The 20,098-nt window shown below is 54.9% G+C and overlaps 1 protein-coding gene across 6 annotated transcripts in view; it reads left to right on the plus strand.

Moving 5' to 3' along the window:
* The window catches only part of SLC2A4RG (SLC2A4 regulator), a 44,612-nt gene extending 36,801 nt beyond the window's left edge, over positions 1-7,811 (plus strand). For 2 of the 6 annotated variants that reach the window (XM_075011524.1, XM_075011525.1), the window contains exons 7-10: positions 436-561; positions 2,007-2,131; positions 3,249-3,347; positions 4,900-7,811. In XM_075011524.1, the coding sequence (XP_074867625.1) occupies positions 436-561; positions 2,007-2,131; positions 3,249-3,347; positions 4,900-4,963 (414 nt within the window). In that variant the 3' untranslated portion in view covers positions 4,964-7,811. Of the gene's footprint in view, positions 1-435; positions 562-2,006; positions 2,132-3,248 lie in introns of all 6 variants that reach the window. The other 4 variants (XM_075011526.1, XM_075011528.1, XR_012647844.1 and 1 more) reach the window with 3 other exon arrangements.
* Positions 7,812-20,098: the final 12,287 nt, after the last annotated feature.

Below are 20,098 nucleotides of genomic sequence, written 5' to 3' on the forward strand. Positions count from 1 at the left end.
CTACATCTGTGCACACGGTGTCAGCTCCCGGGTCTGCCTGGGGCTTGCAAATGTCCGCTGGCAGGAAGGTTCTGGGGGTGGATTTGCTGCCCAAACCGTGCTGGTCTTGGACTCGCTCTGCTCATGTCTCCTGACTGTCTCCCCCCATGCCACTGGAGTGTTCTGCCAAAGGAGGGGCCCTGCCTGGCTAGGCTGAGCACTCCCGGGGGGGCCTGGTGGAGGCCAGGCAGGGGCTTATTCTGAGAGACCCATGAAGTTTCTTTGCACTGCTCCTTGCCCAGAGCTGGGCCCCATGCCAGGCTGTGGCTTCTAGAGACCCCAACTAGTTGCCTTCGGGGTGACAGGGGCCGGCTCCCTCCCCAGCAGTTCCTGGCTGCCCACGTCCACATGCCCAGCCCTGTCTCACCCTCTCCTGGTTCCATTTGTGGCTTTCAGGCGATGGCTCCTGTCAGCATCTCAGCTGCTTCGGAAACCCTGCCTGGTGGGATGGGCTTCAGCATCTCCTGGCAGCCACCACCACCACCAGTGCCACAGTCACCAGTTGTTTTTAAAGGGTCCCCGGTGAGTAACCAGACAGAACCCCCTCCCCCACGCACAGCCAGTGTTGGCTGGCAGGAGAGACGCGGCTGGAGCCCTACCGGGTGGGGTTTGTACTGTTACCTCAGGGGGACGAGTGGCTGTGTTAAAACAACGCAGACCATTTCACCACACCCGTCCCCTCTGCAGGTCCCTGGCCAAGAGGAGCCCATCAGGAGAGGGGAAAGCGGGAGGCACAGCACAGTTTGCTGGCTAGACTGCAGCCAAGACACGGTGGAAGCGTGAGGGCCTTGCAGCCGTACTGGGGGAATCTGAATGCAGGAGGGGCTGGTGTAACACCAACAGGGGGAACCAAACCTGGGACCTTGAGTGCTTAGTGCAGGAGCTTCTACCGCTTGAACTAAAAGCCTTCAGCTAAGGCTGCAGAAGAGACTCCTCCTTTCTCTCTGGAAGCGGCCTGAGTGCCACTACGTGGACAGCGGACCATGCCTGTAGGTGTGTGGGTTGCACTTGCATCTGGCTGGTCTCTGTTTTGCCGAAGGCGTCTCGTTTCACAACCGGCCTGCGGAATTTGATGGGCTCTGTGGGGCTCTGAGACGGGGCGGTCTTTGCCTGAAATCCGGATGGCTCTACGTTTAGAAGGGTTGGGTTCCAGACCAGGCACTCTGGAATGCTGGCTTCTGCCTGGGGGCGGTTTAGGCTTCTGTGTTGCAGCTGCCGCTGGGCTGCGCTCTTGTGGGGTGTGAAGAGCAGCAAACTTGGGGCTGTGCAATGCCCCTCGTCCTCCAGGAGAAAGCTTGTTGTTTTCTAGATCTTCAGTTGTAATATTTAGGCTCGCCCGATTCCTCCTGCCTAGGGACTGCTGAACTCTTCCCACTCAGTGATGTGACTCGCACAGTCTGGGGCAGATCGAGGGCCCTGCTCCAACCACAAGGCTGTGGCGATTTTCACGTAACCAAAAGAAGGAAAATGGTCTTCACTTCCTGACCATGAAGGCAGAACCAGATCCCCCCCACCGCTGCCCCAAGCTTTAATGCATCTGTGGCTCTGACGTGCCCTTCCCATTCTCTTCAGCTGATGATTCCACTTGGCAGATGTGGGTCACGTGTGCAATACGAGACCTGCGGAACCAAGGAAGCTACAGCATCAGCTGTAGGGTGAAATGGACAGTTGTGGCTGTCCAGCCCTGGGAGGCCTCTTCAGCCCTGCCAAGTGGACGGGCGCAGGGTTTGTTCTGGTGCCTCCTATGCAGATCTTGGCTCCCAGATCTCAGCACGGTGATCGTGGGCCGAGGCCTTTGCCCCACTCTCGGTTGATGCTTCGAGTGGGGAGATCCCAGCGGGAACAGTCTGCGCGGCTGCTCAGCAGCAACCCATCCGAACTCGCCCCCACAGATGCTGCTCTGCTCCGTCGGGGCTCTAGTCCTGGCTATGACAAGAGGGTCTCACAGTGGGCTTTGTCACCCCCAGGGCTGCCTGACTGCGCTCCGCCCTGTTGGCGTGGGAGAGAAGCGGCCGCAGATCCCTCACCCGACTGTCATCAAGACGCACGCTGCGGTGTCCCCCTCTGTGCCAAAGCCAGCGACTGGCGCCAGGTGAGTTGGGGGTGCTAACCGTCTATGCCTGCAGGGCCACAGCCCGGCTAGATCCTCCTGGGGCTTTAGGAAGAAGCTGTCCCTGATGCTTAGAGTCTAAGAAGTCAATCCCTGCAGCCAGAGAAGGAGCCAGACTTAGGGGCAGCTGGACGGTCAAGGTGTGGGAGAGCTTAATCCCATCCATGCCACACAGCAAGCTGAAGGGTAAAGGCTGCCTGGCCTGCTCCAGGAGTCAGATCCCTCCCTGGTTCCAGCAGTGCCGTGTCTTGCCCTTCACAGGCCAGGACAGGAGGGAGACCCTTGAGGCCCTGGGACAGGGACCTGTCTTTAAAGCTGCCTGGGGAGGCTGCATGGCAGAGCTGTGGCCTAGTCCCCAGGGCAGGCGTGCTCTCAACAGCTCACAGGATGGTGACCCCTGGCAGATGTGCAGCTTGTGCCCGGAGGATGCCACAGCTGTGCGTGCACCTGTTCCCTGGGACAGGGAGATGGGAGTTGGGTGAAGACAAGCCAGCAGCTTGGCAAGGCCCCATATGGCTTTCTCTTCACGCTGAGTGGAGACCCACGTTCCAGAGCCTGGCCTTTCCCCTCTCGCCAATCACGCAACAGGGGAGGCACAGGCAGGAGGGGGAGCAGTGGGGCAGGGTAAATGCTTGCAGCAGGGGCAGGAAACCTTTTATGGGTCCGGGGCCAGTGACCCACAGAAAAACCGGACGGGCGGGCGCACAAGTGAGAAGCAATAAAAAAAAACAGCTGAGAGTCAGGGCTCCCCCTGGACCCAGATTAACTTTTCTGAATTTCCCGGGGCTAGCAGATTGTGGGGGCTCCCTCTCCCGCCTTGCAGGCTGGATCCAGGCAAGCCAGGGCTGGATGTGGCCTGCAGGTCATAGGTTCCCCACCCGGGGCTGATAGACATGGGAGCTGCGTGTTGTGGGAGCCTGTGGACTCGTGCTAACGCTGAACCTTCAGCCCTGGCCTATAGGCTCTCAAAGAGGTGGCCTGGGGTATGGCAGTGCCCTGGGAGCACATTGCTCTCAACCCCTGCAAGGCCCAGCCTCCCCTGCTGAGGGGGCTGCTCGCGCTCTCTGCTCTGAGGGGCCTGTTTGCTCTTCTCTCGCAGGAAGCCCCGCGGGGAGGCCAAGAAGTGCCGCAAGGTGTACGGGATGGAGAACCGGGACATGTGGTGTACGGCCTGCCGGTGGAAGAAAGCTTGTCAGAGGTTCGTTGACTGAACGCCCTCTTCCCCTTGTGCCAGGCCCTGCTGCCCGAGCCCCCAGGCCCCTCCGGCTCCACTGGAACCTCCGAGCTCCGGAAAGCCAGCGTCCATGCTTTCTTCTTGCACGTTTTGCACTTCAGGTGCCTTTGAGCCCCAAACCAACCTCTTGGCTCCCAGAGACTCTGCGGTGGCGAGCAGGAAACTGCCCCAGACTCAGGAAAAAGGAGCCCCTGGCCTGCCATTGCGCTGAGGAGTTGGAGGGTGGTGGTTTGAGGTGTGAAAGGAAGGGGCTGACCTTCAAAAGGAAAAACTCATCTCCTTCCTCTAGTCCCATTGGGTGCGACATGGCTTCCGATACCATCTTCCATCCGGTTCCCTTGAGGATTGGGCCCCCAAGAGCCATTCGTCTGGCGCTACATGCGTTTTGCAGAGCCTCGGCCTGTCTCCTCCCCACCTGCGTCACGCTCATGCCTCTTGGAAGCTTTACCCTCACACACCGCATACGCACAGAGCTGTCCTTACTGCTCTTCTTCTTTTTGGAAATAAGCTATTTCCCTTCACTACGTTTCTCTCGCTCCCTCCCTCCCTCCGGCTGGCTGCCTTCAGGGATCTGGCAGCACCAGCAGAAGCTCTGTGCTGGGATCCGCCAGTGGGAGGCCAGTATCGACCACCAGACCGGTCTGGCACTTCGGAGAGGAGGGGAATGGATCTGGGACTGTGCGAGCAGAGAGTGCGCCCTTCCCATCTGGTTTTTGCTCTGGAAATCTGCTGACCACCGTTCTCCTCCAAAATGGACTCTAGACCAAGGACAGAACCCTCCCTCTGCAGCCTGTGGGGCTCTGGCGAGGTTCCAAGCAGCCATTTTCTACCCTTCTTTTTTATATCTTGGTTGTAAACTGCCACATCCGTTCCAGGACCTGACTCTGGTAGGCTAAAATGCCCCTCGGCCCTGGGGAAAGGGGGGACGGTGCTGTTTATTCCCCCCTTTGCAGGGAATTCTCAATGGGGCAGACTCGGCAACAGACGCCTCAGCTGTTTGGTGACGCTTGTGTGGTCCGAACTTTGAGCTCCGTGTCCGGGCTGGAGGCGGGCTGGGGAAGGAAGTGGGAGTCAGGGTAAATGTGCCTAAGAATAAGCTGTACTTGGGAAAAGCAGCTTCTATTGGCCATCCTTTTCTGCGTGGGAAATATGGCTCAATACCTGCCCCTCCAGTGTGTCTCCCCGTCAGAACCCAGCCCCCTGGCTGCGGGGGGGCAGAGATGGGGAACCCAGGATGAGGTTTTAAATGGTTGGGGGGGTTGTTTTGTTTTTATAAAGGAAAACAAAAGCCACTCCTGTAGCAAGGAGAGCGCCCGGAAGTGCCTGCGACAGCGCGCGCCCATTTGCACTAAGCCAAACTGCACAAAGAGTTTCTTTACCCTTTTCTTTGTGTGTGTGTTTTTTAAATAAAATATATTAAAGGTTGTATTTTAAATATTCCCTCCCAGGGCACGAGAGAGAGAGAACATCCCTCATCTCCTTGTTTTCCAAAAGCATCTTCTGTTGTTTTTTGCAGGAACTACATTTCCCAGAATCCTTCCTCTCGCCCATCTCTCCCACTCTCTTTGGACTCCTGTTGATAAGCAAGCTGCATTGATTGCTGGGAAATGTAGTTTTCCCTTCAGACGCTGTCTCCTTTTTTTTTTCCCATTTGCTCTGCAGTCTTGGCTGCAACAAGCTGGACAAGGTCCATTGGAATTTGCCTTGATTGTTAATGTCAGAAATAATCCCACCCCCCCCCCCACCCCCCCGCAAAAAATCCATGCTGCATGCAAAGATGAGGGGTGTGTGGGTGGGGTGTGTGTGGGTGAGATGAGGGGGGGGGGTGTGACGGATGAGTGGAGGCGTGCTTACAAAGCTGCATTTTGGAAGATGTTTTTTTTTTTTTTTTCCAGTTTTTGTAGCCTGACTCAATTCTGTGTCTGTGGGGTTTCTTTGTAACCAAAACCAACTGTCTGTGCAAGAAGTGGCCTGACTAAGGTGGATTTTCCTGGAAAATGCTCCCTATTATGAATGTATAATGAATCCTCCTGTGCCGTCTCTTCTTTCTGAGCAGCGTGGTCTGTGCAGGGAGAATACGCCAGAGCTATGGTCCTCCACAAGGTGCCTAGGCACGTGTCTAATTTATGTATGTCCATTTTGCTAAGGAAAGCACAGAAACCCCACTTGTGCCCACAGTTTAGGTGGGACTCGGTTGCGGCCCAGGTGACCACTCTTGCTTAAAGTTCTGCACCATCCGAGGCTTGTAGCACAGTTTAGGGAGGCAGGTTTTCTGCTGTGCTTCCTCATGCTGGCTGAGTGTAACAGAGTAACCTGAGAGTTTCAGGCATCTAACCTGAGCTGCCTTTTTTGGAGGGACAGGTGCTCCACACAGAAAACCCAGGCCCCCTGAAGAATGCTCACATTGGGTCCCTGGCGCCTCTAAGCTTTGAATAACTTTCTGAACGGGTTTTCCTGGTATTTTTATGCTGAATCCTTTTGATTTGTTTTCCTTTGGGTATAATCCCATTTCGCCTCACTGGGGCAGGTGAAGAGGGACACGGGGTACAAAATTGGGATTTTCATCCGCAAAAATGATCATCTGATAGCCAGGCCCACCTCCACGGATGCGGCTACAAGTGGGTATAAAATGGATAGCTGTGAATTTGCAGGGTTCTGGGTACGAAATTAGTATCAGCAAAAATGAGCTGCAGGTGCCTTTGGATTTTCAGGGCTCTGGTTCTACTCTCCCTTTGGCATACCCTCCCGTGTACCACCTGTTGTCTCTGCCTTCTGCTTGTAAGTCGATTGAGGCCACTGGCTCTTGGTGTTTGGCTGGGCGTGAGTAACTGACCGATGAATTGTGGGAACTTAAGTGCAATTGTAAATAGCCATTTCCTTCCTGCAGCTTTCTCTGTGTGCTTGGCTGGGCCTCTGCTCTGGGACACCCAGCTGTAGAAAAAGGGGCCAAAACACCAAGCCTGTCCCAGTCTCTCAGAACAGACTGCAGTGAAGGGACTTTGCCACTTTCTGCCCAGGGCTACAATGCCTGAAGGCTTCTCTGCCCCTTGTGCCACTGCCTCTGTTCTGTGCAGACATAGGCCTGTCCCTGCATCGGATTGTGCTGTGAAAGCCTCCTGCACAGGTGTTTCCTCCCCAGCTGCGTGGAGCTGGGGAGTTCAAGCCAAGCTGGTGTCTGGGGCTCTTCTGGCTTTGAGCTTCCTGCCCCATTGGTGACTGGAGCACAGGTGGCCTCACCTGAGGTCAGGAGCTTTCCAAATCTTGGAACATGTTGTGATCTACCTTTTGAATTTCCCCCCTCTGGAGGCTGCCCTGGCAGACTGAGACAGGGAATGGTTTGCAGCACCAAGCGAGGGTCTCTCCCTGAGCAAGGCAGTATTTTGTTTGGGCTAGGAGAGCGGGCAACCTCTCTCTGGCCCTGCTAGGAAAAAGGAACGGCCGTGTCCACCACCCTGTGGCACCTGAGTGCAGAAGGGCCAGCCCCTAGTGGGAGGTCCTGTGCCTCGTGGCTCTGGGACTTGTTGGGTGGATTGGTATGGTGTTCACCTCGGCTGTCATGGGGAATGGCTACCCTTGGCCTGGCTCCACCATAGCTGCTATGGCTCAAGGATGGCAGGGCCATGCTAGATGTTGCTCAGGGGGTTGTCTAACCCCACCTGTGGGTCACCTCCGGCCAGGGGGTGGGCAAGCCAATGGGAAGCCCAGTTGCCTTGCAATTTGAGACATCCTCCTGAAGCGGTGGATGGGACCACTGTAACCACAGCTGGAGTTGACCTGGGAGCCTGTTTTCTGCTGCTTTTGAGAATAAAAGAGGAACTTCTGGAGTTTCTCCAGGGCACACCCTGGAAACCTAATCCAAATTAGCTAAAGGTGTGAAATTTAACATTTAACTAATCCGCTTCAACCTGTGTGAATGCCTCCATTCAAAATCAGAGTGCCCCTACTTCTGTTTCCAAAGTGAATTAAGCTAACCTGAATTAAGGCCACTTGAATTCTAAATAACAGCCAAACCAGGATTTAATTCAGTTCAGCTAATCAGGTTTACACCTTCAGTTAATTTGAATTCATTTTCCTTGACATCTCTGTGTAGACATGCCCTGCCTCTCTCAGAAGCGAATCACGGAGAAAGAGGCTCACCTGTCCCCTTTCTCACCATACATTGGTGGAGCCCTCAGTACGTTTTAGGGCTCAACAGGAACAGGGGCTACTCTGTAGGGGTGAAGGAGAGAAAAGGGCTGCAGGGGCCAAGGGAACAGGATAGTGTATCTTTCCCTGGGATCTGCCATCACCATGCAGGCTCCTCGCCCTATTGCTTCTGATGGCCACAATGGGTACGAGGAGAGGAGGACGTTTGTGTCCCACCTGCTTCTCTGGGCTTGTTTATTTGCAGAGAGGTGGAGCTTGGCCTAGCATGGGCTGGGAATGACCCTTTTGTAACTGTCAGGTGGGGTGGTGGTGGGGGGCAGGGCGGGGCACTAAGTCCTTTTCTTGCCCCAGCCACTGACTTGCTGCTTTCTGAGGCTTTGGCAATGTGTATGGAGCTTGACCTTTCCACAGCTGTTTCAGTGGGAGCAGGATGCAGTGCAGAACCATGGAGTGGTTCAGTTCAACTCTGCATAAAACAAGGGTAATGCTGGCCTACCTCCCAGGGACAGCAGGAGACTGTGCTTGGGGACTTGGCCAGGAGTGGGGGCTGGCCAGGGTATGTGTGTAACACAGGCAGGGAAAGGGAGCCCTTGGTGAGGTCTGTATGGTTGTGAATGCTCCTCCCTGGGGGTGTTCCCAAATGTGGAAGGTATTGGGAGCCGGGGCGGTAGTTTGGGAGTGTGCGGCCAAGAAGTGGCCCTTAAGCCGGACTCCATGGGGGAATTCCGTGGCCTGGTTTCCATCCTGCATGGATTTTGGGTGTATCATCTGCCCTGTCTGGGTGTGTTTAAAACAATTTAAAAGAACTCCTCCCCCACCAGTAATATTGGTGTCTGAGCAATGGGCAGAGGTCCAAACCCCAGTGATTCCTGGCCTTCTGGGGGCTGAGGGGTGTGTAGGGGAAGGGGGGACGAGAGGTTTTGGCGGGGAGGAGAAATGACCTGTGGGAATTCCTAGCCTGACAACTCTCTAGCTGCCCATATGATCAAACTGGGGTTTGGTTTATTTTTAAGTAACAAATCACAGTAACAATCCTGATAATTTTTCACGGCACTTCAGTGGTCCTCTGAATGTTCAGTGGCGTTTTTCCCATTGCTGAATTCTGTTGCTGAAAACTTGCTTGGAACTTTGGCCAGCTCTGCCGTGCAGCAGTTAGAGGGCAGGGCTCGGACAGCCTAGTGCTGGGACACTGATTTCAGAACTGCCGCAATCTTGTACTTGCCCCTGAATTTCCTGAGACAGCCAGCGAGACTTCAGCATCCGCAGCTCTCTCCTGACCTGCGACTGGTTCAGCTGTTGCTGTCCCGGGTTGTTTGCGGGGTCTGCTCAGTGCAGCTTGGGCCAATGATTCTTGCTTTCCTGGCTCGGTGAGCAACCTTTAGCCTCAGGTCCCCAGAGCTCTAGATTGGAATCTTGGATGCATGTTAAAGCTGTATGACTGGCTGGGAAGGAAGGAGCTCTGGTTCTGGTGTCCTTCCTGGGCCTCCTGTTGGCTGAAGCCTTGGGGCATAGTGGGATGCTGCCTGCACTGTGCTGGTTGGGGCACCCCATCTCTTCCCTTTATGGGAACGGGAAAGGCACGGTGGGTTTATAGGGAGGGGGGTTTCTAACTAGCCATGGGCTCATGCTGGAGCCTTCCAGGGATGGGGAGGTGGACTGCAAACCCAGATCCAGCTGGTGCGTGCTGTATTTATCAGCTGATCAGGCAGAATGGCCCTTGCACAGGATTGTAGGAAGCTCCCGCATTGTCCAGCATTTGAAAGCCCTCCAGAGAAGAGAGCAGGGTCAGACCTTCCCCTGATTTAGCCTAGCTGTAACCCCTGGCCAGAGGCTCCCTCTTTGGCTAGCTCCAGTGTCCTTGCTCAGAACCAGGTAACCTGGAGCTGGGTGCCGGGCAGGCAGCAGAGTGGCTGGGGAGAGGGCGAGGAAAGCTCTCAGTGCTAAGGGAGCCATATCCCAGCACAGCGGTAGGGAATGTTGCCTGCACTCGCTGCTAGATCGTTCTCTGCTCCGGTGTTCGAAGCATTCTTCCTTGTGAACATTTCTCATCCTTCTCAAGCTTCTTGGGTCTGTATTCATCCCTTGTTCCACCATTGCTACGGGGTGGGGGCAGAGGACGTGCACCCTGGCAGCCGTGTACCCATTCTGAGGGTACACAGGGGAGTCCGGGCTGTCCCTGCTCACCAGCACACAACTCTTTTTTTTTTTTTTTTTTTTTTTTTTAAAGACAGCAGATTTGCACTGCGATTTCCCTGGGGCAAAGTGAGTGGGGACGGGGCAGGGAGCACCTCTTGCAGCTCAGGGCACAGGGGAAAAGCACAGGCCCTGGGCAGAGGCTGGCCAAGCAGGGTTGGTGCTACTGTGCCTGGAGTTTTTAAAGGCTTTAGTGAGCATATTAAGCCCCTTTTGTGCCAAACCTCCCAATGTGTTCCCAGGACCCTCCTCCCTTAAAGCTCAGCTCCTGCTCCTGCAGACCACAAGAGCAGCTTGGCTACAGCCACCCAGGGAAGCAGAATGGGTCCCTGGCACTGCAATACACGGGAGCTTCTCCTGGCATGGGTGGGTTGGGGAGCTTGCTGATGGTTTGGGCAGCGTTGCAGTCTCAGTGTACCGCAGGTCTCTGCGATGGACAATCTGATATCCCCAGCTGCTGGCCAGGGGCTCAGAAGCAGCCGGCTGCATCTCTGGTGGGGTCTGTAAGATGGCTGGCAGGTTCATCCACTGGAGGCCAGCAATAGGCTCTCGGGGAAGTGGTAGAAATGTTCCCGTCCACAGGTCACGTGCTGAGCACAGGAATGGTCCCCGGGGTAAGATGGCCCAGGCTGGAGGGAGAGGGGTCTGTCCGTCGTGCTCTTAAGCGGAGAAGAGCGCCTCTTGGCCGCCAGGTAGGAAGACCTCTCTGCAGGGTGCTGTCCCCATGGTGTTCCTCGCTCCATCAATGCAGGCTCTGTCAGTATCAAGTGGCAGTGGGGCCCTGCTGGCAGGGCTGTGGGTGGGATTGGGGGGCAGCATTTCAGCCCTGGCTGCCTTTTTCTCTTTGTCGCTGCACTGGGTTCAAACGCCTGTTGGGGGCATTGTGGCTGCAGGCCCAAACCTGGTGCCTTCGTCAGAGGCTGAGCCCATCACTTGATGCAACGCGACCTGCCTGGCCGTGGAAGGTGCAAGGGACTGCGCCTGCCACACCCTCACTGTGCGGAGTGGCTTTCACTAGCAATGCCACCCCTGCCCCAGAGATCGGCCACTCGCCCCCTGTCCTGTAGGGACTCATGACCGGTTCTAACTGGGCTGTGGCTGCTCATGCAGGTGCTGCCTGCCTCTTGGTGCAGCAGGGGCAGGTAAATGTAGGGACAGTGACTGAGCTGTGTGTTCTGGCACCATGGCACCCTTCTTTGCTGATGGAAAGCCGGATGAACAGGGACTACATAATTGATATTTGGGTGGACCAAAAATGTGCTACATCCAAGCCGCGCTCTGAATGCCCCGATTCCTGTCTTGCATAGACATGGTTGAGCCATCCCCTTCCCTGGAAGTGAATTTCATTCTGCCCTGTGAACTTGCTGGTCATCAGCCAATGAATGTAGCTAGGGTGTCCCCCCCAGGCCCCGGGCTCTTTGATGTTAGACATTGCTCTGACCTTGTGGGGCTCCGGCAGGTTTGTGCACTAGGGATTGCAATAGGTACTGATGCTTTTTGCAGCTGCACTGAAGCAGGGTTGGGATGGGGTCCCTTCATGTCAATTTGCTCTCCCTTTTCTGGCCCTCGCGGGTTCCTCTAGTTTCCTGAGATCCTGGCTGATAACACAAAGCTTGGGCAGGAACTGGACTGTCGGACCAGCTCTTTCTCTAGTCCTCTTTACCTGTCTTGTCCATGGCTGGTAAGTGGCATTGAGGCTCATCTTGTCATTGCAGACTAGCCCCAGTGCCCTGGCAGACAGCTGCTTTGCAGTGGGAGAATGCACCAGTGCCCATGCGTTAGCTGAGCTGGCACTTCCTTCCATAGAGGGCAGAAAGCACCAGGTCTCCTGGTGCCCACTTGGCAAAGGAGAAGGCATGATCATGCACTTTGTAGAAGCCCTTCAGCCTAGTCAGTCCTACCTGGAGCTCTTCAGAGTGGAGGAAAAGCAAAAATGAGTAGCAGTTGTCAGAGCCTGTGATCCTACCACTGCTGGGGCTCCCAGGCCCGGCTCAGGTTGGGGGATGTGCACTAGGCTTAGCTCAGGTGGGTGGGGTGGCAGTAAGAGGCTAAGCTGGCTCTCTTGCCACTGTGCAAACCAGCCCCACTTCCTGGCTCCGTGCAGCCAAAGAGGAAGCTTGGCCTTTGGGAACCCCAGGCTAGGCAGAGAGTGAGTAAGGAAGCCAAACATTCCAAAGCGCCTTGAAAAGGAAAATGGATGTGTGAAAGCGTTTGTGAAAAGGGCCGTTTACATAAAAGTGAACAAGTGGACTTAGCTGGTCTAGAATGTACAAAACCAGCCCAGAAACTTGCACTCGGTGACCCAAGGAGTGGCAGCGGCAGGGTGGGCGTGACTGGGGCAGCCGCGGGTGGGGCTGCCGCTTTTTAAAACTCTCTCGCCCTGGATTTTGCAAGTAGAATCGGGGTTGAAGGTCTGTCGCGTGTATGCTTCGCTCAGGTCTCTCGTGCCTGGAATCGTGTGCCAATGGAAGAGGGGGTTTGTCAGAGACAGAAGAGAAATAAAAGATTTGTGTTTTTCAGATGGCTCTACACTTGTCTGCCTTTTGTGCCTGGCTCGGGGGGAGAAGTTGGGTTAAGGGGCCAAGCTGAAGTGATGGCTGCTGGATTGTAGGGCAGTGCCCTTGGGCTGCTGGGAGTTGGGAAATGACCCATCCTCATTTGCTCACAAGGTGGTAGTGGAACATACGATTTGATTGCTTCTGTGCTTGAAGTTAGGCAGGCACATACGTACCTTCCTGGATGGGTGCTGTCTATTCCTTCTGCCAATGGAGTGACTTTGGCAGCTTGCCATTGTGAACTCCTGCATGGAGCCACCACCAGAGGGCTGAACCAACAAGTGGCTTGGAGCTGCCTCGTGCTCAACAGCCATGCATCTCAATGGGGCAACATCCCAGCATGCGTCCCTGACGTTACTCTCACAGTGTAGGAAGGCAGCAAGCCAGTCCCTGGTATCGAAAAGGTTGAGAAGCACTGAACCAAGTGCCCCTGGGATAAAGAAACTTGCCCCCATGGGCTCTTGCGGCAGGGGTTTCCAGCTCCCCTGCTGCAGAGCTGGCTTCAGCCATATCACCCCCTTGCATTCCCAAGGAAGATGGGACTTGGGTGGGAACAAATGGGATTTGCTCTCTGACCTGTTGGAGCTTCCATCGAGCAGGGGCCTTTCACCTGCTGGAAAGGTGCAGCCAGGCCACTGGGTCACATGCAGCTGATCAGTTTGCAGCTGACTGCCCCAAGCCTGAGGCCTGGGCCCAGCTGATGAGGAGCCCTGTGCCTGCATAGCTGGAGTGATATGTGGTACAGGCCACATGCTCTTGGTGTGGATGCTGCTTGTACTGGTGAAACGTGCACATGTTGCCAGCAACACACTGCTGGAGTAGCTCATGGGCTTTAAGCTTTCCCCATTGGTCACAACCACACCCTACCTCCAGCTCCCACCAGTTGTGGTGCCTTGACAGGGTGCAAGGTGACCATATTCTGCCGGGGGCAGGTGTAGAAACACCCCCTAAGCTCAAATTCTCACTGGCAGGGTTTTCTCTGGCCTGAAACCACCTCAGAGCCTTCAAGGTCCTTCACCTCTGAATGTGTAATTATGGGGCTGGCTATGAAGAAGTAGCCCTGGTCAAGTGTCTGTGTTCTTAGCTATTGCTGCAGCTGGGAACAAGGAAGAGGAGCCTGGGCTGGGGCAGCTCTCCAGGGGTTCACCCATGAGTGGGAGCAGTTAGAGAACACCTGTTCTTACTCAAATGCAACTGTTGCCCCACCACATAACAGACTGGGCAGCGGGGTCCCAGCTAAAGGCTAATGAGCAACAATAGCAGCCCAGCTTCCAGTGCTGCAAGTCCACATTCACCTGAGATGCCTGTGTGCCAGGCGGCAGCTCCCTCGTGGCAGAACAGAGCCTCTCCTGCACAAGGCCAGGCCCCTGCTGCGTTGGCTAAAGGAGAGTCAGCTTCAGCTCAGCCCGTGGGGTGCACACAACATACAGCCCTGCTGCTGCCTGCCAGGGGCACACTGGTAAAGGTCGCCCCAGCCTGCTCCTTGCTCCTGCCCCAGGCAGCTCAATCCTGCAAGCTTGAGGTGAAGGGGTTTTGCAGAAGGCTCGGCGTTGGCACCCGCTGAACAGCAGCACAAGGCTCTGGGGGGGCAGCGGTCTCGCCCATTGCCCCTTTAACCAGACAGGCCGTTACACAGCTCCTCAAACCCCCCCCCCCCCCCCACCTCAGCCCACCTGGGTGCCAGCAGCAGCGATGCGGAGGGGGTGAGGCCCAGCGGGTGGTTGGAGCGGGGCTGTTGCGTCCATGCCGTGGTGCAGCAGAGCTAAGACAAGCCTCCTGCCACGCCCGCAAGCGGCTGGCCTGGCCCTATGGCCCTGGGGCACAGGCTTGGCCGGGGAGGCGCCATGCGCTGCCCCCACGCCCACGGCTGGTGCTGCAAAGCCCACTGGCAGGGACCCAGAGCCGGCGAGCGGCTGCACGACCAGCCCCTGCGGGTACGGACCGGCACGGCGGCCTGGCCAGCGGCTTCCGCGAGGCAGCTGAAGGCCGCGTCGCCTGGCGCTTGACGCCCCAGCCCTGACCAGGGACCCTCAGCCTCGGCCCCCACCCCAGCGCCCCCCACCCCCGCCCCAGCCAGAGCGCTCGCCCTGCACCCCCAACGCTGTGCCTCAGCTCAGCGCCCCCGCACCCACCGCCCACTGCCAGGCCTGTGCGCCCCGCCCCAGACCCCCAAGCGCCGCCCAGGCGCGGCAAACGCAGCAGGGCCGGGGCGCGCCGTGTTGTTGATTCAACAGCGGCCGGAGGGCGGGGCGGGGCTTAGCAGAAAAGGCGGCACCCGGGTGTTCGGTTCGCTATCCCCCCCCCCCCCCCAAACCGCTAGTGCTGCCTGCGCGCGGTGCGTCCCCCCACCCCCACCCCAACCGCTAGTGCTGCCCTAACACACACACACACCCCGCCCACCGGGCCCGGCTTGCAGCGAGCACGCGCCAGGGCGAGGCGGCCCCCGCCATAGGCGGCCCCTCCCCTCCGCCCCGGTGCTATGGCTGCGGGGCAAGGTGGAGCACGGGCGCCTCCTGCTGCTTGTCATGCGGTGCTGCAGCAGCGTGCCCCGCCCCCCCCCGCGGGAGGCCGGGGAAGGGGTGGGGGGGGGTGGCAGGCGGCCTGGCCCCACTGTGCTCCTGCACCGCAGCGCAAGCCGCCACGAGGGCACAGCGCCAACCGCCCAGAGACACACACCCATCCACCCACACCCCCCGCCGCCAGCGGGGCCATTTTGGCCGGGCCGGGCCTTTTATTTACGCCCAGGCCGGCTTGCCGTATTTGTCCAGGCAGCACATGCAAACTGGCCCGCTGCACAGGTTTGCCCCCCGCTAAAAAAGGGGGAGGTGCAGCCCACCAGGATGGGGCCTTGGGAGGGGCACGTGGGGGGGGTAAGCTGTTAACCCCCCCCCAGCCCTGCACAGGTGGGAGAGGTCGTGTGTGTGTGAGAGAGAGAGACAGACATGGGCGGGGGGGGGGCTCTCAAGCAAGCGGGGGTCAGGGAAGGGCCTCATGGCTGCCACACATACATGGGAGAGACACACTCAGTCTCTCTCTCTCTGTGCTTAGCCCAGACCCAAGAAGGTAGGAGGCAAGGCAGGTAGCAGGTGGGGCTTACGTTGTGGGGTGAGAGATTGAGGGAGGCCCCAGAGGCTATCCTGCAGCTGTGTTTGCTTGGCCGTTTGGGAAACTAAGGTCCCCGTACTCAATTGGCACGATGCTGGTGAACAGGACCCTGCCCAGGCTTTGTGAGAGTAAATGGGGGGTGCTGGAGTGAACGTCATCCTGCCCTTGTCTCACACCCTACGTGCCCCTGCCTACAGTAAAAGGTGTGTCTGTGGCCACTGCTCCGCAGCAGGCATGGCCAGTGTTCCCTCAAATTTTTTCCATCCCCGGGCAGAATAAATTTTATGAGCACCAAGGCATGTGCAGACCTCCACCACCCACACAAGCACAGGCTGCCCACTGAGAGTGGCTGTCGGCGCTCTGCTGGGTGGCAGCTGAAGCTCTTGTGGGCAACTGTCAAAGCACTCAGCTTACAGCAGACACTGGAGATGGCGTGCGAGCAGCCGGGTGAGTAGCTAGACAAGAAGGAAGACAGGTGCCCTATCTTGAGTAGGAACAGGAGAGGGTGAATGTCCTGCTAGGCATGGGCCCAGGTAAGATGGGCCTGGTAATGTGGCATGCCCTAGACTTTGTTCCCTTTCACATATATAGCTGTACCCCGACTAAAGCCCCAGCCAGCTGTGCACTGGCTGCAGCTAACACTATGCAACAGACCCAGGAGCATTATATTGGGCCCATTTCCACGTAGGAGCTTTGTCTTTCCCGCCTCTTCCAGCAGCATAAGGGGTTCCCTCGTTCTCAGCCCACCTTGCACCAGCCAGAGGCTGCAGTGGCAACAGATATCTCAATGTCAGGTCACCAACTCAGCTTGTGTGGATTCTTGCCCATTTTATCTCCCATAAACCCTCAATTTAATGGACTAATGGGGGGAAGGGGTGTCCATTAATGCCTAAAGTCTGTTAAATCTGAATGGTTATACTGTGTGATGATGCACTGACCTTCCCAGCCCATCACTCACTCCCGTCCTCTGCCCCACCCCCCTTACTCTTCCCCTCCTGTCCCATTGTTCCCCTCACACCTCCAGCTCTCTCCCCCAGTTACTGGAAGAGGAGCTGCTCGCCAGCCTGGCTCCTTCTACCTTCTGTGGGTCCTCCAGCCCCAGCTCCGAGCCACCTGCAGGAAGGCAGAGTGCGGCTGCTGCCCCCACCCTGCCAGCGGACAGCAGCCTCCAACACTGCGGCTGCTGTTCAGCGCCATTGCATGGAGGTGGTGGCCAGAGGCTGACATGTTCCATGCACATGGGGCTGCGGGGGGAGGGGAGAGCTCCTACACCCTGCTACAGCCCCCCCCCACATGGCTCCTCCAGCCCCAATGGCAGCTCTGGCGAGTCGCTGGCATTTATTTGGGCTTGGGGGGGGAAGGGGAGGGAGCAGACAGCATCCATTATTTTGGAAATCTGTTAAATCGGGACCTGTTAAATTGAGGGTTTACTGTACTGTGTGTAGTCCACATAGATGGGGCTAGAGTCTGCTTTTTCATCTGTGGCTGGTACGGGGGGAAAACACTTCCAGTAATAATGAATGGGCAAAACCCAGATTCAGATTTATTTTAAAGCATGACTGGCAGGCACTGTATGTCACTTCCTTTTCTTGCCACTTTTTAAATGTGCAAGAAGATGCTTAACAGCTTTACATGGCACCAGTCCACGCTTAGAATCCAGAAGTAAGAAAGTGGAGGAGAACTGGTGCATGTAATTGTACTGATGTGAAACAGGGTAAAGTTCATTCTAGACTTTGTTACTGCAATTCTTCTGCCAGGACTAGTCAGCAGCAAAAATGGCCAGATTCAAATATCTAGGGGTTCCCCTGAAACCTGGGAAAACCCTCGGGCATCTTTAACAGGCATACGGTCTGAGTATGAAACATGGAGAACTATATTCAAGGGAAAAGAGATACAAAAATCAATCAACTCTGGAAGAGTAGCATATGTGTATAAAGCAACCCATTCACCTCATGGCATGTTTAGTAGTTCACCCAAGTTACCAAAAAGCAGCTGTGACACCTGGTTTAAAAAAAACAAAAACAAAAAAGTCCTTGCAACAATCTTTATCTCCTTCCCTTTCTTCCACTGCTCTCTGCCAGTAATTGATTGGCTATGGTCAGCATTGGCCAGATTTCAGCAGACCCATTTGAAACCCATTGGAAGTGCTATGCCATCTGATCCTGAATTTTCATCACCTATCTCCACTATAGCAATTTCAATACTATAACAAACTTTCCTGTTTAGGCACATAGCTGTATTTCACTCCCACCATACCAGCTGGAGGACACCGTTAGGGTGCATCTACACTTGCCTTCCTCTGTCAAAAGAGGCATGCAAATGAGGTAAATCAAAAATGCAAATGAGAGTTTACATATTTGGTGCCTCATTTGCATATCCTAATTTCAAAAGAGCTTCTTTCAAAAGAAGAAAGCCAAGGTAGATGCTGCTTTTTCAAAAGTAAACCCCATCCTCGAAAGAATCCTTCTTCCCATTAAATAAAGGGAAGAAAGATTCTTTCGAAGATGGGTTTACTTTTGAAAGAGCAGTGTCTACACTGGCTTTCTTCTTTCGAAAGCGCCTCTTTTGAAATTAGAATATGCAAATGTGCCAAATATGCAAATTTATACCTCATTTGCATACCTCTTTTGAAAGAGGAATGCAAGTGTAGATGCACCCTTAGAGTAGCTCCTCATGCCAGGCTCATTTGGTGAAGTTCTTTTGCCATCTGCCAGCCAGCAAAGGTAACAACACTTCATTATCCTTTCACCCAAAACCAAATTAATTTTCACCACAACCACCAAAATTTTGCATAACAAAAACGCAAATAACCCAGCTAATTTAGTCTCTTCTCCCTGTTCACAGTACATGGCAGAAGAGAGCACTTACCTCTACAAGCATGAGAGAGGTAGCCAGTCAGTCTGTATCTTCAAAAACAAGAAGTCCTGTAGCACCTTAGAGACTAACAGATATATCCTCTATAGAACTTCTGCCCATCTGGCCTTCTCAAGCAGCCCTGGGTTACTCCTTCCACTGCTCACCAATAATGGGAGCAGCAAGCTCCCTACTCTCTGAACTCCAGGCTACAGGCCTTACATCTTTCTCTCTCTTTCTCACACACACAAAACCAACAGGAAAAACATTAAGGCTGCAAAGCCAGGTGCCCACAGTTTGGGGAATACTAGATTTACAATTGCCCAGACTCCTGTTGCATTTGTATTGTCCACTAGAGGTTCTCAGCCAGGGATCCGAGGCCCCTGGGGGGCTGTGAGCAGGTTTTGGGGGGCCACCTACAGGCCAGCATTTGACTTGCTGAGGCCCAGAGCAGAAAGCTGAAGTCCTGCTGCATGGAGTTGCAGACTGGGCTGGCTGCTGATGCAGAAGCCTGAGCAGTGTAGCTTTGCAGAGGACCCTATGGCACAAGGCTCAGGCATTTGCCCTGCTTGTTACATTAGGTCTGGTTTTCATGTGCAGAAAGCCAGCTATTGTGCCACAGGGGGGCTGTGTTTTTATAGCACGTTGAGGGGTCTCAAAGAAAAAGGCTGAGAACCCCTACCCTAGAGGAGGCCCTGCAGGGAAAATAGCACCTAATTACACTCTGCACCACAATGCATATATACAATTGGGCCAGACTGAGGCTGCCTACCATGTGCCCTTACCTCTGGCGTTCCTTAGATTTCAAGTTCAAGGCCTGACACTTGGTTTTTAGATGCTTCAAGATGGTGCTGCAGGACATGGCTCGTGTGCAGTGACTACAAGTGGGGCCTGACCCATGTGGTGACAGGCCTCTCAGGGGAAAGGAGAACTCATGGGAAATCCTGGCTGGGAGACTACATTTAAGGGCCCCAAAGAGAACAGGTAGCTAGAAGAACATCTAGCAGATGAGCAAGCGGGGTTCAGGAAAGACCCAAGTGCCATTCAGTAGATATTGGCACTAAGACTGATAGCGGAGAAAACTTGATAGAAGAACATCTACACTTGCTTTGTCAATTTTCAGAAGGCATTTGACAGTATAGATCAGAAAGTGACTTGGGCGGTGTTGTAGTCGTACAGGGTGAATAGCAGACTGAATATGGTTGTTGAAGAATATCAGTGACAATGCAGAGGCAGTGGTGAGAATGTGCAGAGAGATGGGAAGTTGGTTTAGAATGAGTTGAGGTACGAGACAAGGAGATCTGATATCTCCAAGTATCTTCATCACGCACCTACAGAGAGCGACGGACATGATCAAGGAAGAGGTAGCAGGGATGTCTGTGCATGAGATGAGATATAACAACTTGAGGTTCGCGGATGATATAGTAATTGAGGAAGATGAGGAGAAGCTAATGAAAACAGTGCAGGTGCTGTATGAGAAAGGGAAGTTGCACAGACTGATTGTGAACACTGATAAAATTAAACGATACTTGGATATAAGGAAATAGGAAGGAAGATCAGTGTAGATGGGATTGAACTAGAGAATGTAGAGAAGTTCACGTCTCTGGGGCACAACGTGTATGATCTAGATTGCAAGAAGGAAACAGTGACTAGACTAGTGAAAGCGAGTGTGAAGGTGATGGATAAGATCTGGAAAAGCAAAGTGATTAGCTTAGGAATAAAACTGAGCATCTTGAAAATGTCTATTCAGCAGCACATTGTATGGATGTGACACATAGGTGATAATGAAAGATTTGAAGAGAAGGATATTGACATTTGAGAGGAGTTGTTATAGAAAGATCCTAAGGATGGGATGGATGCAGA

This window comes from Carettochelys insculpta, chromosome 17 (genome assembly GCF_033958435.1).
Source record: "Carettochelys insculpta isolate YL-2023 chromosome 17, ASM3395843v1, whole genome shotgun sequence".
Lineage (NCBI taxonomy): Eukaryota > Metazoa > Chordata > Testudines > Carettochelyidae > Carettochelys > Carettochelys insculpta.